Source organism: Corvus moneduloides, chromosome 2 (genome assembly GCF_009650955.1).
Source record: "Corvus moneduloides isolate bCorMon1 chromosome 2, bCorMon1.pri, whole genome shotgun sequence".
In the NCBI taxonomy this organism is placed as follows: Eukaryota; Metazoa; Chordata; class Aves; order Passeriformes; family Corvidae; genus Corvus; species Corvus moneduloides.
In genome coordinates this window covers 58,401,937-58,425,633 of record NC_045477.1, presented here as the reverse complement: position 1 = coordinate 58,425,633, position 23,697 = coordinate 58,401,937, and the positions used below count along the sequence as shown (strand labels likewise).

The 23,697-nt window shown below is 36.5% G+C and overlaps 1 protein-coding gene across 1 annotated transcript in view; it reads right to left on the bottom strand.

Moving 5' to 3' along the window:
* Positions 1–23,697, bottom strand: part of VWA8 (von Willebrand factor A domain containing 8) — a 181,263-nt gene that overhangs the window by 20,617 nt on the left and 136,949 nt on the right. Inside the window, exons 36-40 of the mRNA XM_032099823.1 lie at positions 22,099–22,180; positions 19,937–20,141; positions 4,650–4,758; positions 3,746–3,902; positions 936–1,044 (exon numbers count right to left, since the gene is read on the bottom strand). Of these exons, the coding sequence (XP_031955714.1) occupies positions 936–1,044; positions 3,746–3,902; positions 4,650–4,758; positions 19,937–20,141; positions 22,099–22,180 (662 nt within the window). The remainder of the gene's footprint in view (positions 1–935; positions 1,045–3,745; positions 3,903–4,649; positions 4,759–19,936; positions 20,142–22,098; positions 22,181–23,697) is intronic.

The window sequence follows — 23,697 nt, the reverse complement described above, 5'->3', positions numbered from 1 at the left end:
TATGTGGTTATAGTCATGTGGTTGTAGCTACAAAGGCTTAAAGGTATAAATAAGGCAAAGAAATATTATCCTTCTTACTTGCAATACCAGGGGATTGGATGTCTTTCTCCAGGAGGAGGCTGTTTATCATACAAAGTGATTTCTCACTGTATTTCAGTTTTATTGCTTAAGACACAGCACAGTGACTAATGAACTAAGATATATATAGTAATGGTTAGTAGCCTTCAACAGAAATATTTATGATCAAATATGTCTTATAAGGAGCAAATCACTTTTCCTTTAATTTCCACTGAAGATTAGCAGATGCCTCCTAGAAACAATGCACTTACAATTTTATTTACCCTGTATATGAACACTAGTATTAAAAAAACCCCAGAACAACCACCATGCCTGTCACCAGAAGAAAGGCAAACTGGTGGTTTTAGTGAGTTTCCACTTAGGAGATTTGGGCGGTACCTATTTCTATTAGCAAGAGTTAAAAACAAACCTGAGAAAAATCCATGTTTTCAGCTGCATATGCAGTGAGGCTCCTACCTGGAGAGGGTGCCTCTTTTAACACCTATAGCATTTGCACTTCTCAGCTAAAAAATACTCTTTTGGACTGGAGGTAATGAAAAAGACTGGGCTCTACACACCTTCACCTTTTAAAAATGTGTAGTAGTATTTTCTCTCACAAAACTGTGCTCCTGAATAAGTTATCTGTAAGGTGTGGAATGGGAATACTATAATTTGTAGAGATGAGCACTGGGATCCACTTGTAGGCTGCCTTTTAAAATAGAAATATGAAACTGTTTTTCCTAAGTGATTATAAACTGAACCTGCTTTTAGCCTTCAAAGGTATGACCACCAGATGTAAACAGGATATTAGCAGGATAGTAGTTGGGGCTTAATGTAATGGCCTCCCTATGTTCCTTTATCAGAGGATCTAAGATTACCTGCAGATTGTCCAAGATGATGCGGAGTGACTGAACTTGACGTCGGACTGCTCCAGAGAACCTTTCGTAAGTTGATGCATCATATTCACTCATCTGAATCTCTTTCAATCTAAAGCAAAGGACAGGGAGCTAAGAACAGTTTAGGAAACGAGCATATCTTCCATTTACTTACGTAAACTAAAAGTTTATTTACTTGATGACAGGGGAATTCAGACTGCAACAAGCATGCAGAAGATACAAATCAGAGAAGTGGCAGCTGCTCTTGTGAATTTTTGACACAGCAGATGTTCACCAATGTCTACAGGGACTGCATCACATTAAAAGTTATTAAAGTTACTAATCCTATGACTCTCTTGTAATCTGCTTTCAAGTTTGAGAAGTAAATCGGAGGTTCTGAAAAATGTGATCAAATTTGAAAGGTTTTGTTGGCTCAGGTGTTGCTATCTGTACATAAAAGGATCACGAGTGTCTATTCATTACTTCACCGTCGGAGTATTTTAAACACATCCTGATTCATGCTTTAACACAAAGGTTAAGTAAAGACACACTATAAAATCTGTCCTTGAAGACCTACAAATAGTAACTGTCTCAAATACTTATCTTTGTGCTTCATTAAATGAAGAAACCCTGAAACAAAGAAGTTTTAAATGAACATTAACAAAAGTGTGCTCCCCCATAGAAAATGACTCATGTCAGTGAACACTATCCTGTCCAGAGGCCTGTAACAGAGAGCACACCTGCATCATGAAAACAAATACATGCTTGCTTTATAAGCAAAGATGTGTCCATTTCAAGTCCTGTATCACTCTTTTAAACAACATAGCTTAGCAGAACAGGTGAAATTCACCATTGGAAAGTAATTACAGAGGTTCAACAGTGAGGAATGAGCTAGGGGACAGGCAGATATGCTAGGAGTGTGCACTGTTCAGTATTTGCCATGATGCAACATCATGTAGAGAGGCAGCAGCTGTGTACCTGCCCACCCTACCACGTGGCTGGGTCCACTCCTGAGCTAAAACATATTGGCCTATCTGTGCCCAGCCCCTTTCAAATAAGCACTACGTGACAGCATAATCTCACTCACAGTGTTTCAAAAATACTGAGTTTTTAACTGAACCATAAATGGACAGTAAAGTATGTATAGGCTAATTTTATTTCTAATGGCAAGTTTTTATAACACTATCACAAGTTAATTGCCTGGATCATAAAGTATGCCTGAGAACTGCTGTTTAGACTAGCCCTTTAAGGATAATATTAAAATCAAACATCAAATCTGTTGCCTCTATCATGATAATGTCTTTTGCAATTTAAAGTTTTGCCAACCACTATTCATTAGAGGTAGGAAAAAGTAACTTTCAGTGCTGCACATTTAATTTCATGAATCCTGCCAACAGAGTTCAGTATCTTCGGATCTATAAAAGAACCATTTTGTTTCAAACAAAAAAACCTCATGTGCTGTTCTACTTTGTGGCAGTCTACATCAATTCACATTGGAAGGTAGTTCAGAAAAATACCATGAAAAATACTGCATCTATTCTAGAGTAGTGAAATAGGGCAATTTAAAATGTTTACCACTAGAAATACTATCTAGCCAGGAGAGCATCAATAACTTTTATATGAAATTTCTCCCTTCTAGATAATCCTGTATAAACAAACCAGTGAAATCTGCAGTTGCCTTTTTTTTTTTTTTGGTCAGCCTTAGAACTTCAACCTCCCTATTCTTATCTGTTAGATCCCACAACTATCCAAGTGGTACAGAATAACGATCCAAGTCAAATGTGGTTTCATAATAGGCTACATTTCCAGCTGGTACATGCCAGCCTACTTGGGTTTTGCAGCACAGGAACTGTTACCTCATGTACAGATACCCAGATTTTACAGGGCATAGCTGCACTGTTCTCCCAGCATGTAGCAGTAGCCAGGAATTTCCCATAGCACTGATTTAGTAAATCACCACACAGGCAGTAGAAATTCATCAAAGCATGCCAGGTGTGTATATGGACATATGCACAGAGAGATGTACAGTATCCAAGACCATATTTAGCAATTGTTTCTATTACGAAGCAGATCAGAAGCAATTTTGAAGAGGGGGGATGCTTATTTTCATACTAAATACAGAGGTTGACTTGAGAGTTCAGCTGGTGGAAGAAATCTGATCTCTATGCACATTCTGGGGAAGAGTTGATCAGTAATCACACATTACACTCATGCTGGGAAGACCTGTTGCTCCTGTTAATTACCTGCTGAGGCTTAATAGTTCAAATTACAGAATCATGGAATATTCTGAGGTGGAAGGGACCCACAAGTATCATCAAGTCGAACTCTTAAGTGCATGGCCCATACAGGGATCAAACACACAACCCTGGCATTATTAGCACTATGCCCTAACCATCTGTCTACAGATCTTTCAAACAGAAGCCATTTGCTTGCAGTGGTCCATTTTGAAATACACTTGTTAAGTGATGAATTCCTAACAACATACAATCTGGATTCATCATAATTCAAATAAATTTTCATATAATTTATTCCTTTTTAAAAAGAGAAATATTCACATCAATCTCCTTCTCCATCTAGCTATGTTTTACTCTACCAAATCAAACAGTCATTTTAACATTGTGGCTTAATTCAATAAAACATTCTATACATCTCGTCCAGAACAGCTAAACATATGCTGGTAATCTCTGTTAAGTGATAATGAACAGGGTAGGGTAATGTAGCTGATAAATGCAGCTAAGAAATAAAATTCTTTTCAGCCATCTTTTTCAAATTCTTCTGGGAAGTGGAAAAGAAAAGAAAGACTTTCCCACTACCTCTGTTTAAAGGCCTTTTCGCCCATCTCTCGAGCAGCTCTCTTAACTTCCTCAGGAACAGCGTCCTTTTCAGCTTGAGATACTTGGTAAACCCTGTGGCCAGCGTCCAGTCGATACGGCCCACCTTTGCCTCCTAACCCAGCAGTGTCTCTCCCACCTAAGATGGTTGAGATAAAAACCATTAAGAATATACATTTGATAAAAAATAAGAACACATTTTCTTTAAAGCTTCCATTGTCATTTACAGATATTCAAAAACTGTTGCTAACAATCCCTATTTGAAATATTTTTTGACAAAGGTTTTCAAAACCAAACAGGTATCATGGTAAAGAAGAACTCCCATGGAATACTTGAGTTTATAGTTCCTTGAGACCAGATTCATAATGGTTTCTGCCCTGTACAACGGGGACCATAGAACATTTAAATCTTGTACATCTCCTGAAAGCTCCTGGTCCCAGACTCTGTCTTCTCCCTAAAATTTGTTGGTTTACACTGCTTCCAAATCACTTTAGCTGGTGATCACTATCATGACCTATTAGAATTAGGAGGCACTTTGCCTGTTCTGTGTACCTCTTGCCTACACTACCTAAGTTTCTGCAGCTACAGGAACATCTAAGAGAATGGCAAATGACCCAGCCTAGTTTCTGTGGCTGCAAGCTTCTTGCTCTCCGTATGGCCAGTAAAATGAAACAACAAAATATAATTGAAGAAGAGATCTGCTACATACAGTTTAACATTGCAAATACTTCTTTTCTTTTCTTTTACGGTCAAGAAAGCAACCCTGTATTGGGTAAAATAGCTCTAGGCAGAGGATAGCTTTGTATAAAACCATTTTTTGACTGGCACAGCATCGCCCTTGGATATCTGTCAATGATGCATTAAAATATATAAAACTATGAAAAACCTGTTCCACCAGCCCACATATTTCCACCAACATGTGGCATGTTGTCTGGATCCACTTTTCCATGTTTGGGGGAACTGACATCCAAACCACTCTCCCTCTCAATGGTTATCTGTAAAAGAGAGAAAGAGAGATATAAATCTCCCTTATATTAAACACTCTAATAGCCTAATAATAACATAGCAGGTGTGCTGAGTAGCTGTAGGACCAGCATTAGTGCAATAAATGCAACATGCCACCTCAGAATAGAGCAGAGTAAAACAGGGCTCCCGAGTTGCACATTAGACCCACACCCAAACTAAGACTACTGCCACATCCAAACCACTCTGCATTCTGTTCATATCCACACTAGAATTTGCTTCCTGATAACTGCCCAACATAATTCAAAATCCCCCTGTAGACAGAGTGACACTTCTCAGAGTACTGCATATCCACAGCACTGCACATCCATTTACACATTTCATGTGCACCCAACTGCAGTCCCCCATTCCTTAGTGGTGGGTAGATTGATGTTCCTTTCATGAACAGGGACTAAAGAGATGAGACTCATCAGCAAAAATGACCAGTTCAAATGACAGGCTCATGCAATCCTCAGCGTCCCTGCCTTGACCACAGAAGTTCCACCGTGCTGGGTTTTCTAGACCTGTTTGCTGACGACACTTTCCCCACGGATTCATAGCACAGCTGAACACCCAACAGCTGCCAGATGGTCAGGGCTGACTCACTTTAGGCTGGGGCTGGATTTAAGTGGGTGACTGAAGGCAAAAATACTCCTTCCCGTTATGAACTCTGAGTCATGTGGTAAATAAATGATTCATGTGTAAATGGCCCCTTACTAATCTTCTATAATTTAGTGCCACTTTATTTTTTTTAAATGAAACCCAGTGACTGAGATGGAAAATTAATGTCTCTAACCACTTGAAATTAACTTTCTTCTTATCTACGATAATGCATCTAATTATCCAATGAATTTATGTGTCCCAATAACTATGATTTATTGCCTTCTCAGAAGTTCACTGGCATTATAAGGGTTTTCACTGTAGAGCAGCTTAATCCTTGAATTCACTGTCTTGCAGACTCAACTTCATGCTGACATGAATTCCACACATGTTTTTGAACTGAAAACATGTGCTCTAACAACGCTGTTCTGGCAGCTATTCAAAACATCATTTTCTTTCCCTTTACAGAATTTATATCAATTCAAAGAGATACAATACATCCTCTGTGAACCATGTCATTAGTGTAAAATCAAGATCTAATCAGATAAATTACATTCATTTAACATTTGTATAGGGAGAAACATGTAACCACAACAGCACGTCACCCTTAGGGTTAGATACTTTTCTGGTTTAAGAATTTTTCTCCAAAATAAATCATTCTTTTTTGCATAACTTGTAGATTTAAAAACTATCAGAAATACTGGATAACAAAAATTGCTGAATTTAATTTAAAACAAAATTATACACCCAAAATCATAGTGTCAGCCTCATGAATCAAAAGAAAATATTATTCTGTAATGAGAAACATGAAATATTGCAAAAGTTTTACATGTTCATGCTTCTGTATTCTTTAGAGAAAAACATTCTTTCTGCAAAAGGAAGCTCTATGAAACAAATGTAACTATAACCAGGGATGCAAATGTCATATTCTATTTTTGTCAAGTTTTTCCATTGAAAAATTCCATGAAACATTTTGAAATATAAGCATTGTTTAAATCTTAAGTGAAAAGGTCTGTAGACAAAGGAGCTTTGTTGCTCATATATCCTTCTCAAGTATAAGTTGTTCATAAATAGTGTTTCTAGTACACATGCACTAGACAAGTTTCTAACATAAATTTATTTTACAATAGTATTATCTGATTAAAGTAGGTATTTGTAACTTTGAAATGGCATGTGATTAACAGAAAACCTTCTATCTGATAATGATGTTCTTGCTTTCTATTCTTAAAAGGACACCAAACATCCAACATTTAATTTCTGTTAAAACTTTGAAGAAAATTGAGAAAAAAGAAAAGAAACAAGGAGTACAATCTTTCATAGCTTAAGAATTCACTATTTTTTGTTTATGTATAGTTAATAGCTGAATGGATAAAATAATTGAAAATTCAATGATACTAGAATGGAACACCACCAGCAGATGTGTAAATGTCATGCCAGTGAATTGCAGCAGTTTCATTTCCTTTTCTTTTAAGTACCATCTATGCAGAAAAAAGGTATTAGAATTTTGCTCACTCTGAATACTTTAACAACCAAGTTTTATTAGCACTGGTTTGCTGGGGTAATTATTTTTCAAATTTACCATATATGTAGAAACTGCATTATATTAGCACACTGTAGAACCCTCTAACGAAAATCTTCTGGATGTACTTTCCCGGTTTTTCTTCGAGCTCTTAGGAAATTCCCTTAGTGACTTGTCAGGCTTTTCTCCTTCCCATTCCCATATCTACGGAAGGTAATTTTACAGGTTTCAAGGTAATTTTACAACCAACAACTTGTCTCTACTCTGAAACTCTTCTATAAACTAGAGGTTAGACTACCAAGGATCTATATTAGAATTGAAGATATACTTTATAAATAAATAAACAGTAAATCAATGAGCCTTGACATGAAATCAGGGGGAGGATGAGGAAAAACTGAAGTGAAAAACCTTTGGACAGCGATACATTCTTCAGTGTGACAAATATAAAGAGATGGAAGAACCATAGGTAAGTCACCCCTCTGAGGACTGGAGGAATTCTTGACATTAGAAACTATTGGAAAGGTAGATTTAAGGGGCAGGATCCAAAACTGCATGGATTAGGAACCCGAGAAACTGAAGAACACTCAGCAGGAAATATCTAGTTTGTCTGGAGTGAGAAGGAAGACAAGAAAAACAAGTACTAAAAGTGGAGAAAGGACTCAAGCACCCCTAAAATCCACAGTAGCTTTGCCAAGCTTGTCTGATTGTAATTTCTAAAATAAGTTTTCTATTACTGTTATGATGGGTATTTTTCAAATATATAAATAATTTCCTTGCTCAAAAGCTGACCTGTCCCATCCTGAATATTTGCTGTTTAAATCTAATTGCAAGACTTCTATGAACTTTGTTTCTTTCAACAAGAGTTTTGACTAATCACCCTTTCTTGAGAGAAATCTGTGCTCTTCCTAGCTATACATGCACTGAAAGGCACTATTCATTACTGCATCATTGTGCAGATTCCATGCTGCCTGTTGTGCATATTATGGCTTTGTGAAACAACACATGAATTCAGCCTAGCAGCCTTGAGCTCCAGCTATGAGGCGCGGGTCAGAGTAGAATAGCTGGAAAAACTGAATTTTCCCTTCTGAAAGTTCCTTTTGATTTCCAAAATAACCACTGTTTCCAAAACATTCAGGGCACACTTTTCAATTGTATATTATCTAAACTTGGTTATACATATTGGTGATTCACAATCAGAGTGTGAAAGCACTTTTCCCCTCCCTGTTTGGGCAGCTTTTTCCTCAAAGTCTTCATCACACAAGAAGCACAACTGTCATACTCTCCTGGAATACACAACTCTTATTTTACTCTCTGTAGAGTTAAAACATTACTGGCAAGTAGTCATCAATGATCTTAGTCTCTGGTTTCAAATATTTTTGTTCTCTCATTTTCTTTGACTACACTATATTCTCAGGCACTTACGCAATAGGTAATGGGCATATTCAGAAGGACTTTGTGATGCAGGCTCTGTAGGTCTTCCAAAGTCAATGAAGCAAACAAAAATTTTGTGTGAGAAGAATATGAATACTTCAGGTCAGAAAGAGGACAAAGGAATGTGCTTTTCTTAAGGGGCAATGGCATGAAAGGAGTACTTAAGAAAAAGGGAAATTAAGAAACAATAACAAATACCACAACTTGTTAATGCTTTGACTTAATTTTCTGGTCCTGCCTCTTACACATCTATTATCTCCTGACAGTAAGGGTAGCCAGGCAGGAATAGAACTAAACATGCATTTTACATTCAGTGAGAGATACATGGTGTCTGAACAATTTGCTCTAGATCAGTTCCTTCTGAAAAACATGAACGTACGCCAAAATGATTTTACATGGCTACACTTTTTAAATTTTTTTTTTTTTCTGACAACACTGGGATTCTAAGAGCAAACTGCATAGGGAAAACTGATACAAACACATTCAGTTTGGAAGCTAAGTGATCTTATCATCCTTCATGAAGAAGATAAAGAGGCTCAAAAAAGTCAGTTACACGATTTACTGCACTCAACAACACAGTGAAACCAGGTGTTTCACATCTGTGCCATATTTATGCCAAACAGCCATTAAATACATACCAATCTGTAATAGAGGCCATTGTGAAGATGAGTCAGAAGCTGGTAGTTTTGTCCAGACTTCAGCTGGTCAGACAAACTATGGTATATTGCGTACTAAACAAATGTTAACTATTTTGGAAGTGGATCTAGAACTACAATAATGCCAGTTAAGTGAATACTGATATGAAATCATCTAACTTAATAACATTAAACACTGGAGAGTAAGGAAGCACTGGCATACTTTTGACACTTTTACAATCCCTCAGTAAGAGAGAGAAGCTGTATTTGTTGAGGATCACACAGCTGACCCAGATACACTGTGCATTGCCCGTACAAGACACTGTCACAGCCATGGGACGAAAAGAGCTCGCATGAACCCATTAGAAAATACCCCACAATAAAAGCTAGGGAACTATGGAGACAGATGTTGTACTCTATTATTAAAATTATTTATGTCCCACACATATCTATATTTCATTCTAACATATGAATTATTTTCACAATACAGTACTTACCTTTTGAGTTCAGAATTAGTTTTCTTCTGGTGTATTGCAAAAAAATCTGTCTCTCTGAATAAAACTGACCAAAAGCATTATCAAATTTAGCTTCAGCTGATTTTGTACAAGTGACCTTAATGACATTTTAGCATCCAGTAATCTTAATCCTACATTGCAAAACTGAGAAGAAAAAAAAATCTTTAAAAAGAAGATTCACCACTCAAAGGCAGTCCCAAGCAGTACAACTGTGCAGTTCTGTATCTTAGCAAGTACTACTCAAAGTACATCTGGATTGAATATATATTAATAGCTCTATTATTAACATGTTTATAATTGTATCCAATGTAATGAGTAAAAGACACTTAGCAAAGTCAACTGAAATGAACATTTCAGTAGATCTATTATTCAGTCATTCATGTTTCAGAGTATTGACAACATTCCCCCAAGCATTTTAAGACATACATCAGCTCCTCATTCTTCAAGTCTGTTACAACTAACTAAAGACTAAAATTCCTCAAATTGTATTTATTGTAGAGACAGGGAAAGAGAGGGAATTTCATCTCCTCCTGTCTTGTCCCACTTGAAATTTTATTTATTCCTGGGAGCTTCATGCAAGAGATTGAGCCAATAGCTCTCACTGTCCAAACCTCCATCACAGTTGTGTAAGAAGCTGACTCTCTAAAACAAGGGGCAGAACATGTACTCAGACTTAACTGCTGGCAGAAAGAGAACTCGTGCTTACAGGTTAGGAAACATCTTCTCGATCTTGTAAGCAGAAGTCAGACAAGCTTGAAAATATTTCTAGCTTTGAATAGAAATGTAATCAATGAGTGACAGTTTAAAGTAAAATGTGAAGGACTTTTTCCTTAATGCTGACTGGGATGCAACTGACATGTAGATAATTTTTTTTGGTTGTAGATATTCCTGCCATCCTGCCCTGTAACTGACACTGCAACATTGCAAATTGGCTAGAGAGTGGATGGTCTTTTAACACAGCAGCTTACTTTTGTATCCCGACAGGGTTAACTTCACTAAAATTCCTGAAGGGCGCAGGAGGTGTCAGTACCTCCCATTCAGGACTGCTTGTCAGAAAAGCTCCTTTGTGGGGCTCACAGCAACAAAAGCAAGTTTCTGCCTCAGGACTGGCAAAGAAACTCTGGTTTCCAACGGGGGCGAGCCGCCTCATGTACAGGGAACAGACCTTTCACCTCTTAGTTTTAATTGTCTCTGGCCCTGATAGGACAAGCCCATATTGCATCCTCTTACATAAAACACAATGCTTATTTTAATACTCCAGGTACATAAAGAGGGAAAAAACCCCCCTCTAATTCCAGGCTTACATCCCGCAGATGTAAAGGGGTGAAAATTTTACTTTAAAAATAGTCTGTATTTCCATTCTTCAAACCTCCCCAAATCAGTATTTCTTATCCTTTTGGGAACGTTTAAGCAGAGCTAGGCATTCCTTACAAGCTTTTTACATCTTCATAATAGAAATAAATGGAATTCCTCCTTGTTGTATGTGGTGACAAGGAACCAACCTCTCTACTAAGCCCTTTTAAGCATTCAGTGGATGATTCCACATAGAACACATTTCCTAAAGCTGCAACCAGCATGATTTCATGTGTCACAACTTACTAAATGCATACAAATTATACAAGCAAACAGGGACACAGCTGCAGTATTTGCAGCTGTAAAGAATATTTATGTAAGAAAATATTTAAAAAGAAAATTTTAAGGTGCCCAAATACTGTTTTCATAAGCACTCATTCTACTATTAGTAATAATACTGCATTATTGGTTGTTTCTTACTGTTGATCAGAAGAAAACAGGGAAAAGAATGTGTGCACTAAGATTTGAGGTAGAATACAATTTGTACAATGCAGGTGCTTGGTTCAATGTAAATTAAGAAGGTGTGCATTAGCTTAATTAGTTGCATGATTAGACAGTCCCAGAAAGTAGGCAGATATAGGCTGCCAAGATCCCATTCTTCATTTACTCTTTTTATCATAAAGGAAAGAACTCTTCCAAGATCCAAATTAGAAGATATCCACTCTTGTTATAACATATCTGAGATGCTGAAGGAAAGAGTTAATCTGATATTTTTCCTTTTCATTAATATAAAACATATTAAACAGGGCTGTTTACAGTCAGTGAAAAATATGGGTTACTTTCCATAGCAGGCACTAAATTATTGCTGAAAAATATTAGTTATATGAATATAAACCCACTAGAAACATTATAAAGTTAAAATATCTTAACTTGCTTTCTTCATTACTGCTGCAGACAAAGATTGAGCAGGTATCAGAAGAATATTGCAGGAAAAGAAGGGAAAACCTTGTAGATTTTTGCCTTATGGGTGATTTAGGAGATGGTAATTTCTTCATCAAAATAAGTGCAAAACCTGCTTTCACTCTCACACATTATTCTGAAAAAAGATTGACTTTGACTGTAACAAAACATGACTGTATTCCATGTGAAAAATGCATTAAGTAATCCATCCCACAGCGGCACAAAAGATTAGGAAATGTATTCCAAGGAATGCAGAATGGATTTCTGCAGATGTGCAAAAGACTGATTTTTCCCTGAAACAATATAATTGTTTTCTTTTATTCCTGAACTTCTCCAACCTTAAACCTCTTCGTATTATCCTAGGATGCATTTAATAGGTCACAGGAACATACCTTCCTCCAACACATTCTTTATCAGCAGCACAAATATATGCATTACATTCCCAAAGAGCATACAGAAGTTCCACATCAGGCAGAGCGAAAGCTAATCTGCCTGTTCCATGGTGGTTTTACACTCTACCATAACATTGATTCTACTAAAGAGAGAAAGAATACTTTTTATAATCTACATCTAAAAACTAGTAAGAGAAAGGCATAAACATGCAAAAAACCCTCTAATGGCTTCTATTATGCTCACTTGTACTGTATCATGTACAGCTTTTTTCTATGTACTAAAAATTAATAGTATAATTTCTGTTCACAACAACAGCACAAAATTGAGTCCACAGGTAATTTTTCCACAGAAAAGATATTCAGTCTTAGGCAAGACAATACAAATGTGTGAAATGCATTCTGTTTCTTTAATTGTATCCCAAAATGAAAAAAAAAATTATCGCACTGCAGTATAAAACTTTTAATATATTTTCTTTATTCTTTTGACTTCATTTTGATTTTCGATCTTGCCCGTAAAACTTTGCAAGACTTCATGATGAACTAATGAAGCTTCATACATCACCTGACTCCTGTGAACATTTAATTCTAAAAGTAGCATTTAAAATTCATGCAGGCATTAAGCTTCTGTCTTGAATACAAAAATTGTTGAAACCATCATAACCTTGATGTCATTTTAGAAAAGTGAATCTGGATGGGGAAGAGGCAGAGATTTGGAGTGAAACTTATAAAAAGATGATCTGGCTTGCAAATGAAGTTTATATACACCAGCTAGAAAAACCAAACCACTGTACAAAATGCTGCTGTGGGCTCTTTTTTGAACGAAATGCTTTCACTCTAAGAACCAACTCAGAAACTCTGCACAGTAGATGCATTAGAATATTTTGCCCACAAATATACACTGTGTGGCTTAAAAGCTGGAAAACTAAATAAAGTAATAAGAGAATACAATACATTTCTTTCATGTAATGGATATCTTCTGCTATGTAAACACCTGTGTAAAGTCCATTTTCCTCATTCATTATTTAAAATTCCCTAGTCAATTCTATTCAACTATAAGATGTGAGGTCATCATCTTTTTAGTATTCTGATCCACTATGAAATATTATCAGAGCAGATAGATAATGTCTAGCTTTGTTATTTATCATGACTACTACACACCTCCTAACATCAATGAACTCAGAAAACACTGAATTTGATTTCTTCTGGAGAACTGTGAATAATCAACAGCTAGAAATATGGGATAAGAGAACACAGTATGTCAGCTTGGAATGGCCCAGACTGAAGACCACAGGGTAAAAAGAAAATTGAAAAAAATTACATGTGGAAGGAGAAAACCTGATTTTCTGTATACCTAGGACCTTGCCAACTCTGTCCTTAAGAAGCAGAGGCAGACGTTACTTAATATCTACTACATTGTTTTCTTTTCTAAAGGAAGGCCTCTCATATTTGGCATTACTGTAATATATCTGCAAGTATGACAACTGGGGGAAAAAAAATGAGCATGTGTACAAATATATACATGTACCTGTGTGTGAATACATGGATACACACACTCAACTACATATGCACACTCCCCCCAACTTAACGTGACTGGGCTTCTTTTAACTTCAACATTAAATGTGAGATTTTTGGCATTACTGTAATATATAATAAATTATTTAAATTTTCCCTATGTTTGTCCTTTCACTAATCAGGGAACCACTTTCATAAAGACAAAGTTATTACTATGCATTTGTCTTGCTGGGACAGCAGGATTTCACTGTTCTTAGGAGCTCTGACCTTTATGTCAGCAATGTGCACTGCTGCAGACTTTTTGAGATCTTCAAGACGGTGTGTTGAAGTAATAATATTTTCTCCCATAAGAATTTTGGGCTTTCACAGGAAGGTCAAGGAAGAAAAGGGAACTTTGTGCTGGATAAGGTTATTTCCCTCCTGCTCTTTGTCTCTCTGCTCTAATTACACTGGAAGATCTCTTTAGGAAAGAGAATGTATTTCAGACATGTTTGTACAGTGCTTCCAACAAGGGCCCCACTCAAGCTGAGGAAATTTATATTAGAAAAGGTATCTGACAGAGAACCAATGATCTTTATCTGAGCTGCCTTATCCCATAAATACTTTTAGAGATATGAATTTATTTAGCTCTGTGAATTCGTGGCTTTCCAGTCTCATGCTTCCCCATACTCAGATGCCTTCATTCAAGGGCTAGTACACAGCTCCTAGTCCTCAGCTGAATAAATTATATGGTCTGGGAAGAGGTCACAGACCTAAACTGTGGATTTGGGGCTCATGGATCTCAGAACTGGAAATGATATCAAACCATACCTTGCAATCCACCTATTGACCACATAACTCTGCAATCTGCAGTATTTCAAGATTTTCAGGAGCCCGTGTGGGTCTGCAGAATGCCATCATACGATTATTCCAAATTTACAGAAACTCTCCACTGCATGTATTTCTCGTAATTTATGAGGTTTGCACTGACAGTATTTAAAAGCTGAGGGAAATCATTGTTATTAGCCCACTGATGCCCTCATGTGGTCAGAAAGACTGCTTGGTGCAAAGGGAAAAACAGAGGACGGGGGGGTGGGAAGAAGGACTGGCCGCTCTTGCTAAGGGTCATACTTTTGTCTCCATTCAAGAACTGCAGCTTTGCCCAGTTCAGTCTCAACATCAGGAAAAGGCTGGATTTTCGTTATGTTATAAAGTACAATGTCACTTTTTTAAAAGGGCAAAAACCCCCGAACTATCAGTATAGATTAAAGTAGATTCTGAGCAGTAAATATAACCAAGCTGGAATCACTGAAACTCCTGAATCAATTATTCTTTAGATAAACATCCAACCTAAACAATTAAATTTCATCAGGTGAACTCGCATTACCCTGAACTTTAAAGCACAGCTTCAGAAAATAAAAAGAAATAAAAGATGCATTCACTAAAATAAAAAATATTAATTCACTTAAGGGGTGAATACTTCAAGTAGAGTTCTACATGATTAGTTGCATGGAATACAAACAGAATAAATGAGACTATTCAAGGAAGGGAATAAGGCAATCCTTACCCAAACTGACTTCCAATTCTTGCTCTTTATGAAATACAGTCCCTGAGGGACTGGCTAACTGCAAAGTTATGATGATCTCTTCAGGTAATTCTAATTCAAGAGAACCAATGTCCAAGTATGACAACTGGGGGAAAAAAATGATCATGTGTGTGTGTGCAAATATATACATGTACCTGTGTGTGAATACATAGATACACACACTCAACTACACATGCACACCCCCCACCTAACTTAATGTGACTAGGCTTCTTTTAACTCCAACACTAAATGTGAGATTTTTGGCATGAATACTTCAGGAATGTACTCAACTTTGACTCCAGGTCAGGCTAAGTTACAAAAGCAAAGTGAGGAAAAAATGGGAGAAAACATTTCCAGGCTGATCCTTGTTTTTGGAAGGGCCTGGTTTCATACTAAGGTGTCAGGGTCTCTCTTACACACTTCTTTTGGACTGACACACCTACAAAGAAGTATGTGATTTTTTTAAGCTGAGTGTTGCCCATCAGTCTAAAGACTAAAGAGCCGGGACGATGTAGGTGTTGTATTATTCAGGTTCTACGCAGCACGTGCACTTGCTCATGGGTAAATGTACTTTATCTATTTTTAAACAGCTGGTATTATCAAAGCTGGTGCCCACTCAATTCACATGTGCTGTATCTTTGCTCTGCTCTGTCCTACACTATGTCATCTTGATATCACATTGGCTGAACCTGAATCATCTAGGAAGCCCACCTGAGCTCTTATAGGAAATAAAAACTGAGCCAAAGTTTCAGCTTTTTAAGTTCTGAAGAAAACCACACATTATACAGAACACTTATGTAGAGTGGGGCTTTGTCACTGGCCAAAGAAAAATAAGCAATAGCCATCCTTGAAGAAGTGTACTGTAGAACAACCAGGCCTTGACCTTTAAGATCTGGGGTGTACCAGGAAATTGTGACCTTGTTTTAGGACAGCAGAAAGATAGGAAAATTGAAAGAAGTATCTTTTTTTTTTTTCTTCTTCTTGCTAACTATTCACTTAGGTGTAAATATGAATTAATTTCCAACTAAGTACCTGAATGTTTATGAGGAAGGCTTCCAATACTGAAAATGACAGAGAACATTCCATAGGAAATCAAAATGGTTACAGTCACAACTACTTAACTCATTAGGTCCTTACATATAGCCACAAACAGAGGGCACTGCTGCAATTTCAAAAACCCATCTCATGCATGTAGCAGATGATAAAACTACTGCAGGTTCCACAAATACATCGAACGACAGACACAAAAAAAATCCCCCTCCCAAATAAAGCCCTAAAAACATCTTAGTTTACAAGAATTATTATTTTTTTTAATCAATCAGATCACTTCTTTGGGCAATCTTGGTACTGAAATGACAGGAGACTACCCTCAACTTCAGGATGTCACTTTGCATGGTGATTAGATCAAGACTACACCTGGATTTAAAAAAATGTTGTGAATTCAATTTTGAGTTCATATATATATTAGCATAAACTAGATGACAAAGCTTAAGCAATCTTTTGCTAACTACATTTTTATGCACTCTACAGGTTTGGATATGTCCTGAGGCTTCTGAAAGCAATGGCATTCTGAGTACACAGCATAAAACATTTTGGACAACAGTCTACAGCAGGAGAACATTAAGTGGAATGAATACAGAACTAAATGTTTTTGCAAATAGTCACAGAAAAATGCCTTACCATCTATTGAAATACCTCTAAATGATGCACCTTTTAATTATTTTTATCTAAGCATTGTACCTTATCTAAGCATTGTACCTTATCTAAATGAGACATATCACTAAATAGTGCTTACAGAAAGACAATATCTGAACTATACCAGAATGTAATCAGTGCTGTTAATTTCCATCAATAACCCTTTGATGAAAAAAGTAACACAAGCTTATCAATGTCTGCCTATTGCCATGAAACTTTTAGAGCAAGATTCTAAAAATAAATTGTCTTTCAAATTCTCTTCAGGTATTTGATAATGAACTGACCTTGTCAGAGACAAGGAAAAACAGTGAAAAAGCTCAACAGTTTTTGGAGTAGAGTTAACAACTTTAGAAAATACAGTATTTTGTTTAGATTTTGTATTTTAGACACTCCAATTTAATAATTTCAGAGCACTGTAGTATTATTTTGCATTTAAAACTTCAATAAATGACGAAAAATTCTGACCTGCCTGTATAAATGCAGTCTTATGTAAATGCATAGCGTATTTTGAGAAACTAATTTGGTAGCCTCAAGACTTCAGCAGTTTGAACTCTGCTGAGTATGTCAACAATACAAAACAAATGTTGACTATTTTGAAGATTGCCACAAATTATATCAAGGGAACCTAATTACTGATTGTAAGTGGAACAGCTGTTTGTTTTCCTCCATTTCATTGCTTATGTATATCCAGCCTCCTTCTCAGAGCTAACGTGTTTGTGAAAGCAAAAATGCAGCCCTAGAAGATAGTACCAATAGCTCCAACTGAAGCCTGGTTGAAGATTTGATTCCAATTCTTTGAAACTGTATTTATATTGAAAGAACTGTAATTCTTTTTTCTCTAAAAGATCAGGAAGACTCGAAGAGTTTGCGTGTGTTTCTGCAGATCAGTGGTTCCCAAACACCTAGACAGGTCTCGGCTTGGTCTAAGAACATCACCATGAAGGGATATTGAGCTTTGCTAAGCCTGTGGCAGCTTTGTGGGATGCAACAATGGCAGTTTTTAGGGAAGGGGAAATTGGAGGTGGGTGGGTGATATGTAGAACACTGACAATTCTCTTAAAGTGAGTTTCTGAGATGATTGGGAATGATGGGTTAAGTCAAAGAATTAGAGAAACCTCATCAGACTCCAAGTTACTTAACATAAGCATGTACACGAAACATTACACAAAAGGAGGTGATTTTCATACACTTGAATGAACAGATCAATACATGGCTGCAAAATGTGTCCAATTTTGCAAAAACAGGTATCAGGAAATATTTAGTTGCAGCATTCTTAGCAAAGTAATTATCCCTAGATCAAGAGACAAGTTCTTGATATGCTCAACTACACAGGGAAGCTACATGAATATGTTTTTAAGCTAATAGGATCCTTTCATTTCCAGAAATAAATGCCTTAAGACAGTACTGCTTTTACATCTAGACCTATTGAAAAATTAAGTAGGAAAGGTGAAAGCCTTCATATCCAATTAGCAAAGTACAGAGTTTACACAGCAACTACATATCTATTATCTTACTGGAGATTACATAAAATAAAAGACCTAATTCGCTTTTTATTGCTCTGCAATGCTTTTATAAACAAGGCATTGGCTTCTTAGGTCTCATCTTTCCATTTAAATCAGAGCAAAAAAGTAAAGTAGGGAAACAGAAGTTAGTGATAATCATGTAAGTCAGAAGATCACATAGAAGGCTTTGTTCCAGCCCTTCAGCACAAATCAAAGAGCATGTTATTTCAGTTCTGACAAACCACTGGTTTGACACAGGAAAAAAAGAAAGATATTCTAAGGAGACTTTATCCTGGAACGTGCCTAGTAGGGAGGCAGGCTGTCAGTGGAGAGAAATTCTACAGCAGATCTTGAAAACGGCTTTGTGACTGTGGGAAAAATTCTTAGCCTTCTTTAAAATGGCTACTTGAGATTACTAGTTAAATGACTTGAATTTTCTTATGCCGTGTACTTTCCAAGCCAGTATTGTCTAATAATTTGTTGGCTATTACTGACAATAAAATAATATTGTTGAATAAAATTACAAGTTATTTAAAAAAAAAAAGCAAAAAGGAAAAAAACCAAACCTATTTAAACTAGTCAAACTCTCTGGGCTGGTGTAAACCAACTGTATCTGACCATAAGATGGTGCTAGTGCTCCTGCACTGGCAATGAACATGGCACTGGCAAAGCCACAAGTGTCAAGAACAAAGGTGCTACTGGGTAAGAGTTTCCTTTTGAGGTCCAGTAACAAGAACACGTCAGTTCTTGCCCAAGTCTCTGTAACCACAGAACATCTTCTAGAAAGGGAGCTAAGAGTGGGAAAAGAAAGTAAAAGACAAAAAACCCCAACCAAAACCAGAGAGAGATCTAATTCTGTTTTCCCCTTCTAATGAAAGATGCAATTGAACAGTCCTGAATGCTGCCTCTGTGTTGCAATGGTGATCAGACGTATTAGCCAGTACATTAACACTCGTATATACATACATACATACATACATACATGCACACACACCATATATGTAAATGCTGTGTATTTTCTGCAGCTACCTAAACATTCCACATGAGAACATGGCTCTGTGGGGATCCTTGCAACTCTGCTCAGCTGGAAAAATTATCAAGATTAGCAAAGGCTCTACTGTGAACTCAAGGCATCTTTCACCTAGGTTTCAAGTTTCTTTTTCAAAGTAAACCCTCAATTTTTTTTCCAAGAATTTGAGCTCTGGAAAATTATATCCTTTTCTTAAAAATTAATTTCATTATTCTACATTCTGAAAGTTACAGTTAAAAATCAGCAGGAGATAAAGAATTTACTTGCATTTAATTGCACTGGAATTTGGCAAAAATACAAACAGTGTAAGACAAAGAGCCTGTCAGTAACCATAATTACAGGGGTTACAAAATGTTTTTAAATTAAGCTACTGTGCCTCTTATTCAGGGAAGAAGTCTATTAAATTTTTGTCACAGGTGCACTTCTACTTCACAGCTCTCCCCATCAACTCCTTTCCCAGCTGAAAACTCATCCATAGCTCTTTGTGTTACATGTTTTTCAGTTCAGCTTCGTGAAGTCCTACCTGCACAGGACGCCCATCCTCTTGGCCAATCATGTTCCTCCAATCCTGCAGTGACCGCTGGAGGCTCTCCAGCCCAGTCTCCCAGAGCCTCACACCTCCTCCTATGTCCACAGTAACCAACCCCACTTTGCCCAGCGGCGCCAGCAGGGCATCAGCATCTGAGATCTGAGAGAGCCAAGATGTGTATGGAGAGAGAGACTGTGACCTGAAAAACAAGAATTAATGTGATTTTTCTTGCAGCTGCAATTAAAACGGGGATGATTATTTCTGCAGTTAAGGCGACAATTAAATGAAGTTACATCCTCATTTCATGGCAGACTATAACTAAGCCCTGCAGACCCACTATTTTATCTGAAACTGTCCAGCTACTGAAACTGGATATAACCAAGATACCTGACTGTATAAGAAGCAGTATAAAAGATCAGGGTGAAAGGCAATATGTTGCCAAAACCATTGCTGTAGTTTAAATACACTGCTGTATCTAATCTATCTAAAAATAGTCCATCTTTAGAAAAAAACCTATTAAGAATATAAAAAATGTAAGAAGATGCTACAGAAAAATAAAAAACTAAAAAAGAAGTAGAGAGAACATGATCCGAGCACTGAGGAAAATATATTTCCATCAAATTAGAGTAACACCTTTCTCTAGTGCTTTAATAAAATATTAAATTTAAATGCTCATTTAACAATGGCATAGCTTTAGGTACAGAAAATCATAGCACTTTTTTAAACAGACAACTTGCTGACAAAAATTTACTGCTGAGAGTGCCTTAAAGGTACATAATATGAAGGGAAATTTAGATAATGTAGGGAAGAATCTATGCATTTTTCAGTACTGTTAACTATATGCATAAATGACTTGGCAACCTGCACTAATGGCAAAATTAGTAATTTTCAAAACTGTAAGAAGAAGCAACACATGCTTCTATCTATGACTGAAACCACCATGTACTAACTCAAACTGAAAAAGAGTTATCTTAGCATTTGACTGGGCTAACTTTGCCAGAAGGAAGAAAGATTGTTAGATTTTAACAGAGAACTATTCATATATATATGATGAAAACTCACTTTACTCATCAGTTCTTACTGGAGTACACTTTTAAATCTGGACTTCTGCTCAGATCTGCCATTCACAGCTTAAATCCTAATGCTAGTTTAAGGGTCATAATGTTAAAATATGGCTTTGTAATTTCTGTTACTTCCTATAAAATCCTAGTGAAAAAAAAAGTGATTCCTTACTGTTTTTATGGTAATGTCTTTCATTTTTGAATGACTGTGTAAGATGTAAGCCAATGGACCAATTATAAAATGGTGAACAGTGCAAAAATAATTCTCTGTTAATTAAAATGTTCCCCAGATTATTAATGAACCAGAATTAATTTAAATGAGAATAAATACTGTCAAAATCAACATCGAATGGATAGAATAAAAAAAAAGTATAAAATTCTTAATGTGTGAGTTTCATACACATGATATTTAAATATGCAAAGTTGAGACACTGCCATTTAAAACAAAAATGTTTATTATTATTATTGCAGTAGAAAATGACAATTTGGGACCAAAATGTATCTTTATATGATAAAACATTTGCAAATACTCTCTACAGTTGTGACAGAGAGACAGATGTTAAAACGTAACAGAAGCCATAGAATCTGGCTATTTTAATTTACCACACAAGATATTTTCCAAAGGGAGAACCACAGAGAAGCTCAAGCTATTTTCAAAGTGAACTTTATATTAGACCAGAATTTGATTCTTGATTTCCTAGCACCTAACACTGGATCATTTTGCCTGTCTTTCTCAGATCCTAAAGACAGTGAAAAAGGAAAAGAAAATAAAGACAGCAAACCATAATGAAACAGCTTGAGAATAAAGTGGATGGAAGAGGGGGAAGGAACAAAGGGAATGAAAATCAGAAGATAATGCTACCTTTCATATTTACTAATTAATTGCTACATTTTCACTGGCCCTATCTAGTAAAAACAGATAAATAATGTTGACAAAAATACACTGCAATGTTTGCAGAATTTTACACTAGGTATGAATTAGTCTTACTTCCCACATCAAAAGAAATATTTGCTTGTCCTGAAGTAATAATAGACACTAAATTCTCTTTGCTCTTCCTCTAAGATGACAGTGCTCTAATCAATAAAGTCAGTTACCTAGGAATTGTAATGTATTTGATTTTCTTTGAGTTAAGATCTGTTACTTCCAAGTATCCAGCAGCTGGTGGAGGAGTGACATCTGAAAATAAGCAAACATGTCATTTTCCTGCTGCATGATTAACTGGTTATTGCATTTGCATTTAGCAGATTAAATTTAAACATTTTATTATACAGCACCTGTCAGAAAATGATAAGCTTTCATATGCAATACAGAAATAGAACTTGCAAATAAGGAATTGTTTTATTATTACAACAATGAGTAATCAGACAGTTACAGTTACAAAAGAACAACGTATTTGTATGGCAAATGTCAAAGCTGCACACAAATACAGCTCTGCTCACAAAAGCACTATTCAAGCATTACTGCAATCCCTAACTTGGTGCTTTTATCTGTCACTGAAGATAATGTCAGTTGTGTATCTGACTTTAAAAGCATATTGAGGAATATTTCAAAACATTGTGTTTATGACTTCCACTTGAAAACTTCTCAATAATACTAACCTAAACACTGTTCCCTTGAATTGAACCTCTCTTTTTGGAGGTAAATTCTCAGTATGCAAAGATTTTATAACTTTATATTAAACTGCTCTAGACTATCAAGCATTAAATATTCTGTTTATGGACAGTTTAATGAATACAGCTAATATAGGGTCCTTCCGCTGAAGTAAATTTGTGTTTGTGTGCCTACACTGGCTTTTGCCAGCTTGTGAGTACACTGTGCCTGGGCTCAGAAGTGGCTCCCAGTTAGGAGCTGACTTTCATCTGCCTGGAGCAAATTGAGGCAGTTTTTCAGAAAAGAAACCAGAAGACTGAACCACACTGCCCAGTATGGGTAAAAAAATGTCATTGGCATAAGATGAAAGCAAGTCTAGATTTTCTTCTGAAACAACGCATCTTTCACCTCCTTGAAATGCAGGAGTCTGACCTTACCTGCAGAAGTGTTGATGCTTGCATAGAGCACACACAGAAAAGACCAGTAAGATCAGCAGCATAAGGAGATCTAATACTCAAATGAGCACACAGAATAACCCACAGCAGCACTTTATGCATACCTACTGTATCTACGTATCTATAGTATTCATGCCTACAGTAGCACGTCTATTGACTTTACTCATCTTCAGAAAAAGGGGAATATCAAACACATCAGAAACAGCTGGAAAAAGTCTGGAAATATGCTGGAAAAAGTCTGGAAATATACAGGTTTGTGGGCCAAAGGCCACTTTTCGTTTTCCCTAGATTTTGTTACTGTTTCAAAATGTGCTCTCTTTTGTTAGTAATGAAGAATAAGATACACTTTAAAAATTCTGATGAAGATCTAGAACAAGGGCAGATACTGAACTAGAAACGGTAGAACTGTGGGATAAGAATTAAAAATTAAGTTAATAAATTAGAGAAAGAACTCAAATCAAACAAATTAAAGACAATAAAAAGACAAAGGGCTGCAGAGTAGGGAGCGGATGAAAAGACAATCAAATGTTTAAATACACAAGAAGAGCTGGCTAGGCCCCAGAACTGCAACCAAGAATCTTGACAATGAAACATGAATATCAGACATGTGCAGTTTGTTCTTATTTTGCCAAAGCCTGATGGAGAAGA